Below are 14193 nucleotides of genomic sequence, written 5' to 3'. Positions count from 1 at the left end.
CTCCGATCCCTCAAATTGAAAAATCCGATTTTCGGTTCGGTCCGATTCGGTACAAGACCTGAAAAATTCTGGTACATACCTTAATGGACTTGCATTCATGTATCTAATTATTTTACTTTGATCTTATATAATTTATGCAACCCCTTGTTCGAACTAGAGATAGAAAAATAATCTGATCCGACGAAACCCAAAATTTTGGATTTACCAAACCTGATTTTTTGGATTTGGATTTGGATATGGATTTAATTTTTAAACCCGAAAATTTTGGGATTTGAATTTGGATATTAGGTATACCGATTCGAAACCCGATTCAAAATCCAAAACTCTATACGAACTCGATCCGACCCCAAAATTCGAAAAATACCTGAATTAATATATATATATTAATTATATATATAATATTATAATTTTATATATTACATATTATAATATATATATATATTAATAATATACATTATACATATTATTATATAATTTTTAGAACATATATTTTTATATATATGTTAAAAATTAAATAATTATAAAGTTTAATTAAATATAATTATTCAATCATTTAAACGGGTGATAAGGTTTATAAGGTTAACAAAATATCTTTTAGTAAGAAATCTAAAAAACTGAGTATCAATTGAGTTGATTTTTTAAATATTAGCAATACATATAATAACACAATTAATGATGTGGTGTAGTGGTTGAAGATGACACGTTAAATTTTTTTTTTTACAAGTCGCGTGTTCGATTCCAAGCACTTGCAATATCAATAATTATACAAATTTTCATATTTCAGGTTCGGGGTATACCCGAATCGTATCCGAAATCCGATGGATCGGGTTCCGGTATTCATTTTCAGGTATTATTCGGGTTCGGGTTAGGTTCGAATATGGATAAAATTTTCGGATGTGAATATCAATTTTGCAGTACCCAATCCGATCCGACCCGATTACCATCCCTAGTTCGAAATTTTATCAAATATTAGGAGGCGAGCAGAAAGCACTAGTACAGTGTATAAACATTCGAACCTTGTCAAATATTAGAAGGCCAGTCAAATATTAGAAAGTTAGTGGGTATGTTCAATTAAAATATATATTTTTCTTTTCAGAAAATGGGATGTACACAATGTTACAGATTTTAGAAATCAGAATTATTCGGTTGACGTACCGATTTACGATTTATTGGACGATTTTTAAAAAATCGGATCATTTATCGGCGATTTATCAGAAATCGGTTAAATCGGACAAATATTTTTGACCGATTTTTGAGCAATTTATCGGTGATTTTTGAACAATCAACCGATTTTTATAGCAGAGGATGTACATTGTTATTAAGAGTTCAAAGTTGGGTAAAATATACACATCGACATACCTTGTTTCAAGAAATTAAAGGGGAAATTCAGGGAGTATGAAGCGGTTTTGAAAATCTCCAATGTTTGAATTTATTATTTCTGAGAGATGTTAATGGTGTTAAGATCTGCAAATCCTTTCAAATCACTTTCAACAATGAGGGCTTAAAGGCTTAAAGCATTCAGATCACAACTTTTCTACTAATATAAGGAAATGAGGTACATGAAGCATGAGGTTGCTAAAAGAAAGACATTAACCAGTTGCCGATATCTCATTGTACACCAGAAATCTTCCATTACAAACAACTAACAACCATAATATATTCTTCCAAATTTTGAACAGAAAGCCGAGGCAAATTTTTCGACTTGATCTACTCCGAATATCTGAGCACCTTATCATTCAATTTATTAAGTATTAACAGTTCAATCTTTGAACATCTACCAACTGGTAAAGATCACCACGACGCTGATTTTGTAGCGGCAGGTTCGTCCTGGATATATATTTAAGAATCTAACATAATAAGTAGAGAAGAATATAGCACACTAGATGATTACTTAATGAAGATGTTAGATGTTGTCACCTGATCAGCTCTACTTGTGAGTAATCAATCTCTGATACGATTACTGCCTCGTCATGTTCTGTAGTTGCCAGTATTTCTCCAAACTGTGGTAAATATATTTCTATCAGTAAGTGTCAATAATGGCATTACATGTTCTACAAGAATAATTAACATGCAACATCTAAATTTTCCCGTGGTATATGATTTTCGAGTCGTGTTTTCAATAACAGAATCATCTTACTCGAAGAAGGAAACATGTGTAACGTTATACCCATTATCTGCTTCTGGGAGCTCAATTAAGATTTATAAGTAAAATAACGTAACTGTTTATGAAAGCTCATATATTGTTCCAAGAAGAGAAATTGCTAACACGATGTATGCTCAAACTAAAAAAAATTGCGCTAGGCAAGTCGGAATCTCATATCCCACCTAATATAATGCGACAAGAAACATATTTCGCATAGGTAAGATGTTTGCTTACCGGACCAACCAGTGTGGAATGCCCCCAAGCTACATAAACTGAAGCGACATCTCTAGCAGGAGAGCAAGTTGCCACATAAAGCTGTCATAACAAACGACAACCAACAAACACACATAAATTGATAACTTGATAACCCTAAAGATCCTAGCATTGACATGGCATAAGTTTCTGGTTGTCCTCTAAGCGTACCATCTTCTGGATATACTATACTTAATCTTAAACTGGCATATGTTGCCCAACAGAATTTACCTAGTTGGATTATTTTCTGGCGTAAGTATGATGAAGTTCATAGTCTGTCACCAACTGTTCAGGGTTTCCGATTCTATTTTCTATTACTGGACATAACCTACATTTAGGGTTGTAACTGCTGATTTGTCATATAAGTGCAGGAGGTGGCAAGGGGCTCCTAGTGCAAGAGCTGTTTAGAGTTTGACTCACCTCCACTCCCCATACACTAAAAACTACATAAACTTTCAAAAATAATATTCTTCAATTTAGATTCCAAAGAAATTAATGAATTATGAATTCCAATTAAATGCCTCTGGTTCAGATTTAAGTCATTCACAGGCTCTGTGTCATAAGATTTATAATATAGTAAGAAGCTTGATGTTAAAAAAAGTCTGTCTGTCAAGTTTAGGATGTTTAACATCATCTCATTTACTAAGGAAGCTTCACTGAGAAAACAATTAGCCGTTGATGAACAAAGATGTTCATTTGCAGCCCAGAGGCCCCAGAGGACTGGAAGGACTCTACTCTTAGTGACTTAATTACAGAGCCTCACAAGAGAGTTTAACTGTTTTAAGGTCTAAAAGGACTCTACTAATTAAGTAACATTTGTCCTTATATTCTACGCTCTTTAGACGTTATTGCAATTCTAGACTGCACATATTAAATATGTGTTGCACTATAAGAACAACAAGATGACAAAGTTTCTTGAAATACCTGGTTATCTGCAGCCCTGCATATAAAAATAATGTAAATTAATAAGATAAGCGTAATTAACCAGAACAGTTTTGACTATTCATGCTCCTATAACTACTTTACATAACTTAGGGAATGAGATTTCGGCTTCTTCTCTCTTTTATTGCCATCAAACCAACAATTTAATCCATCCATTTCCCACTTCCTCAAGTCTACATAGGGCAAAAAATGCATAATGGTTGACTACAACAATAACCAAGCCTACCATAACTAGACCTGGCAACAGTTTGGTATCGTGTACAAACGTTCCGTGTACTTTCGTGTTTTCGTGTACCAAACTTTAAACCGAACCCGACCCGGATTTGCATTCGTGTACCAATTTGGTGACAATAACCCGGAACTAATATATTCGTGTTTACCCGTTTTAGTACACTAAAGTACACAGATTATATACGAAAAAAAATTAAATGTTAAAAAATGCAATAGATAATTAAATAGTGAAGTGCTCACTCACGTAGTCAATGAACAATAAAATATATTTTAGTATTTATAATTGTATATATGTTATTTAGAATAGGTAAAATTTACATTTGGTATTTAATATATATATATATATGTATATTATATACATTTAAAATTTATTTATTTATTTATTTCGTGTACTTTCTTTCCGTGTCGTGTACCTATATTGGAAACTCAAACCCGACATTAATTATATTTGTGTTTTTTCATATTCGTGTACCGAATTTTTGAACTCAAACACTAATTATTCGTGTCGTTTCGTACCGTGTTCACGTGTCGTATATCAGTGTTGGTAGGTCTAACCATAACTAGGTTATCAGATGATTAGGTATGCAATGACAACACTAAAAAAGTTACAATTTTGTTTAAACTTCTGTAGACCTGACATGTTATTATGTAAATGGAGCTCTTTGAGGTTCTAAACTATCTTCTAAGCCATAAAAATGCCACTACTGTTGTCGCTAGCATAGTAGTAAAATAAAATATTCCAAAAGCCAGATGATTTTTTGCAGAATTCCTATGTGTTGTACATAATATGGATTTGAGTGCTGTAAGTTTACACTCAGAATCAAAGGAATATGTTCTGAAAACAGGAAAGATGAAAATACAAAGGTTAATTAAAATGTTGGTAAAAAAATTACACTAGATAACAAGAGCTTCATGCAGTAGCTACATATAAAAGAAGATATAAACCATGTTTCTTACGAACATTAGTACCTTGCCCTCTGACACAACTCCCAAAGCAACTGTCCAGTAGTCATGTTGAAAGCCCCAGGATAACAAATCAAATGAGCACCTATTAAGCACACAATTTACTTGTCACACACACGAACACTATATTCAGGATCCAGTATTCACAGATTTATGATATCCTTTTATAGTTTCATATGTCCATAAATTCTCAACATCCAATTTCATTGATACACATTTTACTTGTTGCTAACTGAATGTTTAGAAGGTAATTGCAACATGAACTTAAGATGATTTTAGATCTCAATTCATTGATTGTAGAGAGATATTGTGTTTGCTGATGGTCAAATATTTATTTGATGTCATTATAACAATATAGCTGATAAGATCATATACCACACCATGAACAAAAGATAACTGAAGTATACACTTTATGCAAGATTAGATAAACCTCTAGCTGCATACAAAATTGCCAGTTCCTGAAAGCGGATATCATGGCAAATGCCAATACCAATACGCCCAACCTCTGCAAAAATTTTAGTGGTTTATAAGATTTTCTGAACTTGAACCATATAATCAGGTTGAGGTATTTATGTAAAAAAACTCTTTTGGTTGAAAGACAACATATTTACTGCTAAACTAAGTGACACAAATACACATTCTTTAGCTTATTACTATTTAAATCTTTTGAGCAGTTTGTTTGGCCTTATTATGAGGATGCCTTCATTATAGTTGATACTATAACATCAAAATCCAAGCACCTTAGGTTTATGCAGTCCTAAATTGGAGTTTACTTTCTTGTTTATGTTCAGTCCTAAATAGGAGTTTACTTTCTTGTTTATGTTCATGATTTGTGAAATGCTATTTAATCTACCCCAAAGAATTTCATTCGAAATGTGTTTAGCATACACATTTAAGTCGATATGTGAAAAGTATCAATGGAGACAAAGAACAAGGAAATTATATTGTTCATGAGTGGAATTTGGAAAACAAACCTGTATCAACAATAGTTGGAGTCTCCCCTGCTGTAAGAGTCTTTGATTCTTGAAAGGTAATTTCACCCGGAATATCAATATCAAAAAGATGAATCTGTCGTATTCTCAAACACATAAATTATGTTTCAGGAGTTTGATGAGTCACGTAATTCGGATCTTGGTACCAATAGAAAATATCATCTAGTGTTTTCCATGACCTTTTTTAAAAAACAGAAAAAAGAATGTCCTCTATTCAATGTCTGGGCTTTTAGACATTTATTCACTATTTCAATATTGATTACAATTATTTTAAAATCTAAATAGTTAGAAGTATAAACTTAAGTACCAAACATATATCAATTGTTATTAAGCAATATGGATGCACATCTGTGACTTCAAAAATAATTTCCTTTGAAATCAATATGACATCAAACTAAAAATTTAGCAAATTCATACGAAACGAACAAACTTCTAATAATATTACACCTTGTTCAAAAATATTACCAGTGTATTGTACATAAGAAAAATCCCATAGTTGGAAGTTTGAGATCGATCATGCAGGGGATTACGCTTCAAAAAGCCTCAATAAATTTCATGAAAACTGACAGCGAAATAAGTTTTATTGTAATGGATACAAGAAAAATAATACCTTTCTATGTCTAGCTTTTAACTTTCCATCAGTATCAAAGACACAACAAGTGTTGTACAACTTATCCCCGCTTCTTTCAGGTATAGAGCCACCAACTATTGTGATGTTCAAGGTGCGAGCAACTTCAGACAACATTGCAGTTGAGGGAGATGCCTCACTACCAGCATCAATTTCTTCGGCATATACTGGGAAACTTTCGTGAGAATATGGACTGTTCCACATTTCCTGAACTTAAGAGGAATGACAATCATAACTTTCTCGATTTCCAAAGTCAGTATAGCAACTGCTCTTACATAATGATGCTGCAAATTATGTTAACTTTGCATTAAATTGGCTTCATAATAGTAAGTCCGATATTGTTTCAGTTTACTTATCAAGTCAAGCCAAACACAACCCAAATTTTATTCCTTTAAAGTATACATTCATTTTTATCAATTTCAGTTAATTTCAACCTATAAACACAACCCAAATTTTAAACACTGAAAATGAAGATTTTAAGGAATAAGTTAAGAGGAAAATTAAAACATACGCAGATCAAAAAAATGGAAGAGGGAAACATAAACATACCGGCAAAAGAACAAGCTTGGCACCCATTTCAGCAGCCTTCATAATTGCATTGCGAGCATGGACAATGTTCCTCTCCTTGTCCGGTGTCACCGACATTTGGCACAGCCCAATCTTAAACTGTAAAAACCACACAAACACACACACCATCATCAAATTGTCTAAAAGATCAAATCTTCTAAACACACACAAACTATACTTAAAATACATGTAATACTTGTTTGTCTAATCTTGAACTGCACAGACAGAGTAAGAAGCATACTTTTTCATAAAGATCAAATCTTTTTAACACTAACAACTCATAAATACAAACTACAGTACAGCCAATAGTGGTTTGCCTAATCTTGAACTGAACACACTTACACAAGAACATAAAGCATCAAACTTTGTCAAAAAGATCAAATCTTTTTACCTTGGACAACCTAAACATACAATATATGAGTAAGTTAACATAGTTAGAAAAGAAATTGACCTTGGTGATTGGAGGGGTAAGCAATTGAAGTGCTGGAGGAACCCTAGCTTCCTCACACTTCCAAGTAGAACTCATTCTTGCACACCCAAAAAACTTCAAATCAAGATTCTTTTTTTTTACAGTTTAACTAAAATTCAACATTCAAAATGGTGATCTTGATTTTTTTTTCTGGGGTTTCTTATTTTTATTTAAAATGAACAAAAAAGTCATTTTTTCTCAACAAATCAACTATGAAACGGTGCCGTTTTGTTTTTTTTTATGTCAAGGGTCACACCTATTCAAATTTTAACTACTATATAACGGTAATAACTGCCACTTACCCGCCATATTTTTTTCCCTCCATTCTCAATCTCTCAAAAAATCTATTCTTGAATCAAGTTCTTGGATTGTTTTCGATCTTGAAGTAATCGAAAAACGCTATTTCGTGGTTAGTACACTGTCAAGTGCCACGAAAACATCGAAAAAAAATCTCTTTTACAATGGCAGATCCTAATAGTAATGTCCCTAATGTCCCTAATGATGATGATCCAATTCCAAATTTTGATGAGATATTTATGCCTGACGGATCACTCAGGGTTGATTATCAAGGCTTAGTTGATCAGCCTACTGACGAAAACACGAATTTAAACGAGGATATGGACCAATTAGGAGATTATAATCGTAAAGGCAAAAATGTAATGTTGGATGAGGATGTAAGCCACTTTGAAGATTCTGATGGTAGTAGTGAAAACAAAATGAACGATGAGGATACGAACCAATTTGAAGATTATCGTCATATTGGCACAAATACAATGTTCAATGATGAAGCAGGCCCTTCTGGTGTTGACTATCAAACTAATGCACAAATGCGCGGGATGTTTAGTCCAAAAATTTCCGTTTGTGATAATCCTATTCAAATCCCGGAGTGGCCACTCCCTGCAATTCCATTTGCTTGCAGTTGTTGTCAAGTACTAAGAGAAATTATTCATACTATTGGTATGTACATGTTTATTTATTTATGCAATTTTTTGTGGTTTATTTTTAGATTTATGTTTTGGTTTTTCGTGTTTCAGAGGGAGAATCCAGGAAGTTTGAGATTCATGGAAGACTTGGTATAATTTCTCATGGAATTCTTGAAATACGTCGCAATGATACAACTGGTTCATATAAAGAGTACCATATGTTTGAGTAAGTTTGATTTTTTTCCCCAACAAGACAACATACATTTATGCAAATTTGAAGGCTTTAAATTTACTTATAGTGTTTCTACATAGTTTTTGCAAGGAAAGTTTACAGAGAGTAAAGATGTTCCTAGAGGAATATTGCGAAAAGCAAAAAATGGCTGGTTACACCATGGTGAAAGATCCGCTTTTGACATTCTACCAAGCCGTGTCTGCTGGATTAAGTTTAGATATTAATATTGATTTAAGTGACATTCTTCAAGGATCTCCAGTACATATAGGTTTGATTTCATTAGTAGCAGTTGCATTTTTCGTTTCCTAGTACATACTTATTATTGTCTATTCGACTAGTTCAATAAGGGTTCTGCAATTTTATCTGAGTACTTGTAAAATTTTATGTTTCTGCAGGCGATATGAGGCAGCCTAATGTTGCTCAACCCCAGGGCCAGCCTAATGTTGCTCAACCCCAGGATGAGCCTAATGTTGCTCAACCCCAGGGTCGACCTAATGTTGCTCAACCCCAGGGTCGACCTAATGTTGCTCAACCCCAGGACCAGCCTAATGTTGCTCAACCCCGGGGTCAGAGCAATGAAGTTAGATCAAGTAGGAGGAGGCCCCGTAGAGAACAGGTTTCACAACAACACTTCTTATCATAATTAGCAGTCACTATATTGACAATGTGCAATCATTTTGAATTTTCGATTATAGATTTTACCAATAGATTCTTTCCTGAACAAAAATTGTTTTTAACTCTATTTATGCATGCCATGTTTTTTTTATTATTATGTTCTAGGGCTGTGTAATTTATATTGCGTTACCCTCTGACTAATTGCAGATGGACAGAATTGCGAAGTTGACCGTACACGAACTTTCCAAATATTTCCATATTAAGCTAGAAGATGCTGCTAACATAGTCGGAGTGTCGTCCACTAAATGTAAGGAGATTTGCCGCGATGGTGGTGTAAAAAGATGGCCATATAGAACGGTCAGTTCCTTGCATTTTGAAATAAATTCAAGTGTTATTTACACATCTTTCTTAGCGCTTGCTAAAATGTACATCCAGTGACAGTAATTCTCACTTGGCAGGTAAGAAAACTTCGAAGACAAATAACGCAAAGAAGAAGAGGTCTGAATTCAGCTAATGCTGAAGAAAGGGAACGTGCTGAGGCCGATATAGAGAAATTAAATCGACAACTTGCAGAATGTTATCCTCCACTCGAGACTGAAGTTGTGGATGATGGAAATGATGAGAATGATAATAATGATGAGAATGATGAGAATAATGCGACAGATGAGAATGGCTAGATTTATAGCGCTGATATTGTTGAATGACTTCCAATTTGTAGGGCTTATACTGAATTTGGTTAATGTAGTGTAAATTTGAATAATGTACTGTGAATTGATCAAGATTAGCATAGTTAAAATTTTGTTGGACTATAAACATTCTTTTAAATTTATTGTTTTATCGAAACATTATGTTTACGCAGTTTTTATGATTAGACTAAAGAGAACCAATGTTATTGATAAACATAATCGATCAATCAAACACAATCAATGTTATAATTAAACATAATATTACTCCTAAAGTGTAAAAGTGGATAAAATTCGGTCACAACTAACTTTGATGTCTGAACAATAAATGGTTAAATATCAAAGTAGTCACTGAAGTGAAGACCATATATCACTTCCTTCACTAATCTTAACGGGGTATCATTTTGATCACTAAAGTCACATAAATATCAAATAGATAACTCTAAAAATGCGATTATAAAGTAAATATTATCATCTGTTATGTTCTACACATTTTTCTTCAACGCTACTATAATCAAATTAAAAGTTGTGAACTCTAGTATTTTAGATAATATATCTAGATTTTAAAAAAATTATTTACTATTTATTTTAAATTTTATAGTTATTTTATCTTACTTAATTAAAAATAAATAGTAAATAAAAGTTTTAAAATCTAGATATATTATCTAAAATACTATAGTTCATAACTTTTCATTTGATTATAGTAGCGTTGAAGAAAAATGTGTAGAACTTAACAAAAGATAATATTTATTTTTTCGTCACATTTTTGGAGTTATCTATTTGATAATTATACGACTTTAGTGATCAAAATGATACCCCGTTAAGATCAGTGAAGGAATTGATATATCACTTTCACTTCATGGACCAATTTGATATTTAACCCGAACAATAAATTGAATGTGTGTGAATAAACAAACTTGGTAACATCTGTACAATGTTGTTTTGTTTTATAACGGTACAGGTCCTCGAGTTGCTGGGATGAGCGACGAGGTAACTGAACAGGAGGATGCATGAAAAGGGTTGCATGAAGAAGGAGCTCCTTGCCGCTTTCAGAATAGCAAACTTCAGACGATCACCTGCATAGGAAAACAAACATATAACTCCATTGTTTGCAATCTCAAGGTACGGCAGTCTATTTTACAACAGTGCATTGTTTTCTATTTTATGACAAGTTATTGTCTATTGGGATGTATTGACATTGATCATATGTTGCCTCTTTGGCAATTTGATATCAAAGTAATATGAGGCATGACTCTGTTGATAATTCAACTTTGTTGATGTTTAACAATTTTTGAGTTAATTAATATTCACATTCTAGTTGATGGTTTCACTTCGTTCATGGATTGAATGGTCCTGAATACACATTTTGAATTTTTATCAACTTTTAGATGTCCAATGTGCAAAGTAAATGGGTTTTGACGGTGGCGGTCCTGGCGGATTCAGAGCCCTACATCATCTGCGGGGCACGTGTATATAAATGACTATGTTAAGCGTTACTGTTCCAAATTCAACAGAAAATTGATCATTTTTAATAGATTTCGTAACACCCCAAATCTGGGTTGGGGATGTGGGTTATCACGAGTTCCATTTTCCTAATAACACTTAATTTTAATAAATAATCAACTACTACGTACTGTAACCCCACAATATACACACACCACAAGTTATAATCTCAGAGATGAATACCAAAAATAATACAAGTCATTTTATTTCACAATTATAAGTCGTTACAGCTCAAAAAAGTTTCTGAATAAATTTACATATTCTTTGTCATTATTACAATTCATAAATATACATAACTCTAGTACATCAAAGTTGAAAACCTAGCCTATTGGTAGTTCCTATTTCAGCTACAGCGGCATCAACGCCCACAGGAAACTGCGGAACGTTTCCTATCCGCTCGCAAATTGAGAGCTTAGTCATGTTAATCTTGTCTAGCTGTTGTTGTGTGATGAAAGAATAAAGTAAGGGTGAGCAACAAGCCCACCGAAATAACATGTATAATAGTTAACAATATATGAGCATTCTCATAGTACTCATGAAAGTCTTGGTCAAACATAAATGAACCAAGTTTGATATCTTAACGCGACCAAGTCGCAAAATATTTTTTATACATGTATATATACTTTTCAAAATCTTTGAAATCATCTTTCATACATAATATACACAGAGTTCCAGTTTATAATTGTATAAAAATATAGTTGCAAGTTGGTCTCATATATCTAACTTTATCTCAACATTTTTCTGAAAATCTTTGTCGTGCATAAGATAACCATTAACTAGATATAAGTTGAAAAGATGAAGTTACAAGATACTCCAATATATTTATATCTTTTACGAATATTACTTGAACTCCCACCATTCAAGGTATAATCAGTTTCAAAAATTCATCATATAGATGAGACTACAAGATAAGACTTGAATATAATTAACCTTTGAAATATCATTCAAAAGAAATAAAGTTACGAGATACTTCATTAATTCTCGACATATATATATATATATGCCTATATATGTATATATCTCATACTTTCCTTGGAAACCTCTGTTATGACAAGTATAAACAGAGTTGTAATACCCATTGGATTTGGAAAGAAGAAAATTTTGGCATAAACCCGATATCTTGCTGATCAGGCAAAGATACCAATTAAGTCACTTTCTCTACTAGTAGATGGATAAATTTACTACTGGTCATCACCATGTCCGGATTAAGACCTTATGCTGCACTGCCACTCAGCCACTTACGCTTTGATGGACTCCCACTGAGCCACTTACACTTTGATAGACCGTACCCCGGCCTGTCGCTTATGCCGACTCATTTAAATGGGCTTACTTCCCGAATGTTGGGCAAGTAATCAAAAACTCTTTTATCAAATCAGCAACTTCGTTGCGACAAAAATACACTACAGAGCCAGATCCCTTAGTTTTTGAGCGAGTGTTTAAATCATCTTCGAAAGGAAGATCTTTAAATTTGAAAATGAGTTTTGAGATTTGCTCTAACTTTTAAAATCATTTTGAAGACTCGAAAATATTTTTTAGAATGTTTGGAGTAATGATGATTTAATAAAATAAATCAGCTCCGATATGTTAGAAAATATCTAAATATTATTATTTAAATAATATTCCCATAAAGGATAAACTTTATAAAAATAAATGAAATAGAAGTTTTAAAACTCATACTTGAAATGAATAATAAATAACAAAAGGTATACTTATATGAAAGTAAGATCTTTATTTGAATAATCGAAAATTAGTTTGATTATTACTCAAAATTATTGAATATACCTTATTCGATTAATAATTATAGAAAACTATATAAAATATACACGGGAACCTCGCCTCCCGAATTTAGAAAAATGTTCAACTTTGGGTCCGCTATACTAAGAGTATACACAAATAATGTTTATCTCTAGTATAGGTATTATGCAGTTTATAATAATTGAATCGACAATGAAATATCAAGATTACGAAACAGACATACATATATTGTTGGGGTTAAACCCAATAGGTAGTATGAGCTTGGTGATAGAAAACATAATTGGATTAGGTAATAATTGTATGGGTAGACAATTATTATCATAATTGAGGTGGATAATAATTGTATGTGTTGACAATTATTATTATAATGAGAATGGGTAATAATTGTATGGGTAGACAATTATTATTGTAATCGGATTAGGTATATTTTGTTGGCTAAGTTTGTGATGGATATATATACATAGTCATGTTATTGTTTTGATGTATATTTGAGTATTGTTTGACTTAAGTATCGCTTGAGTGAATATCGTTTGGTGAGATTGATTGTATTATTGATAATTTTTTTGATTAATAATACAAGTTGGGACGTGGGTTTTTCCGCGTCATATATTGAGTGTGTGTATTGCATTGTTTACTTGGTTCTATACCTGTGTGTATTCCCCCTAACAATTGGTATCAAGAGCCAAGGTTCATGATGGAGAAGGTTGGGGGATTTGAGATTGAATTGTTTAATGGAAGAAACAATTTTACCTTGTGGCAAAGCACGGTAAAAGATCTGTTAATTCAACGAGGGTTATATGCGACTCTCGGAGGGAAGAAGCCTACTGAAGTTGATGATACAAAGTGGGGAGACATGAAGTTACGTGCGGCATCAACGATCCAGTTGGCCCTTTCACCGGAAATCAAGTATGATGTTCTTGAAGAGGACAATCCCAAGAATTTGTGGGAGTAGTTAACGAAGACTTATCACTCAAAATCTTTGGCCAACAAGCTATTTCTCAAGAAAGATTTGTTCGGGCACAAGATGGAAGAATACGGAGATTTAAGAGATCATCTGAATTATTTTAATGTCTTAATCAACCAGCTGAATAATTTGGATGAAAAATTGAAGGATGAGGACAAAGCTGTTCTACTACTAATGTCTCTACCGAAGAAGTATAATACTGTGATGACTTCTTTATTGGTTGGGAAAACGAAGTTCGATTTGGATGAGATTATTGTTGTTCTTCTGGAGGCTGAAAGATTGATGAAACAAGAATCGAGTGACACATCTGATGGAAGTGCATTCGTGGTAC

The 14193-nt window shown here is 32.9% G+C and overlaps 2 protein-coding genes across 7 annotated transcripts; one reads left to right on the top strand and one right to left on the bottom strand.

Moving 5' to 3' along the window:
• Positions 1-1481: 1481 nt before the first annotated feature.
• Positions 1482-7343, bottom strand: LOC141672734 (omega-amidase, chloroplastic-like). 6 transcript variants are annotated; one of them, XM_074479382.1, is made up of 11 exons: positions 7170-7343; positions 6701-6817; positions 6134-6358; positions 5989-6054; positions 5506-5599; positions 4962-5036; positions 4538-4616; positions 3320-3335; positions 2378-2458; positions 1918-2000; positions 1482-1827 (listed from the first exon to the last, which is right to left on the bottom strand). In XM_074479382.1, exons 1-11 carry the CDS (start codon positions 7242-7244, stop codon positions 1752-1754), a joined length of 987 nt encoding a protein of 328 aa, XP_074335483.1. In that variant the 5' UTR covers positions 7245-7343; the 3' UTR covers positions 1482-1751. The 6 variants fall into 6 exon arrangements, with proteins under 6 accessions (XP_074335483.1, XP_074335487.1, XP_074335485.1 ...); XM_074479386.1 differs by having other exon boundaries at positions 6134-6435; positions 7170-7190; XM_074479384.1 differs by lacking the exon at positions 4962-5036.
• Positions 7344-7530: 187 nt separating this feature from the next.
• LOC141672733 (uncharacterized) lies at positions 7531-9748 on the top strand. The gene is made up of 6 exons (XM_074479381.1): positions 7531-8144; positions 8222-8336; positions 8423-8610; positions 8738-8958; positions 9165-9314; positions 9416-9748. The coding sequence occupies exons 1-6, from the start codon at positions 7649-7651 to the stop codon at positions 9632-9634; spliced, it is 1389 nt and encodes a 462-aa protein (XP_074335482.1). The 5' UTR covers positions 7531-7648; the 3' UTR covers positions 9635-9748.
• Positions 9749-14193: the final 4445 nt, after the last annotated feature.

This window comes from Apium graveolens, chromosome 7 (assembly GCF_009905375.1).
Source record: "Apium graveolens cultivar Ventura chromosome 7, ASM990537v1, whole genome shotgun sequence".
Lineage (NCBI taxonomy): Eukaryota > Viridiplantae > Streptophyta > Magnoliopsida > Apiales > Apiaceae > Apium > Apium graveolens.
The sequence above is the reverse complement of the archived record's forward strand: the minus strand, read 5'-3'. Positions and strand labels throughout refer to the sequence as shown.

Bases quoted from the DNA above. Each gene is read 5' to 3' on its own strand.
- LOC141672733 (XM_074479381.1), top strand. From the start codon at position 7,649: ATGGCAGATCCTAATAGTAATGTCCCTAATGTCCCTAATGATGATGAT. The intron at 8,337-8,422 runs GTAAGTTTGATT...GTTTCTACATAG, and splicing joins AAAGAGTACCATATGTTTGA to TTTTTGCAAGGAAAGTTTAC. The intron at 8,611-8,737 runs GTTTGATTTCAT...ATGTTTCTGCAG, and splicing joins AGGATCTCCAGTACATATAG to GCGATATGAGGCAGCCTAAT.
- LOC141672734 (XM_074479382.1), bottom strand. From the start codon at position 7,244: ATGAGTTCTACTTGGAAGTGTGAGGAAGCTAGGGTTCCTCCAGCACTT. The intron at 6,055-6,133 runs GTATTATTTTTC...GGCTTTTTGAAG, and splicing joins TAAAAGCTAGACATAGAAAG to CGTAATCCCCTGCATGATCG. The intron at 2,001-2,377 runs GTAAGCAAACAT...TATTTACCACAG, and splicing joins ATTCCACACTGGTTGGTCCG to TTTGGAGAAATACTGGCAAC.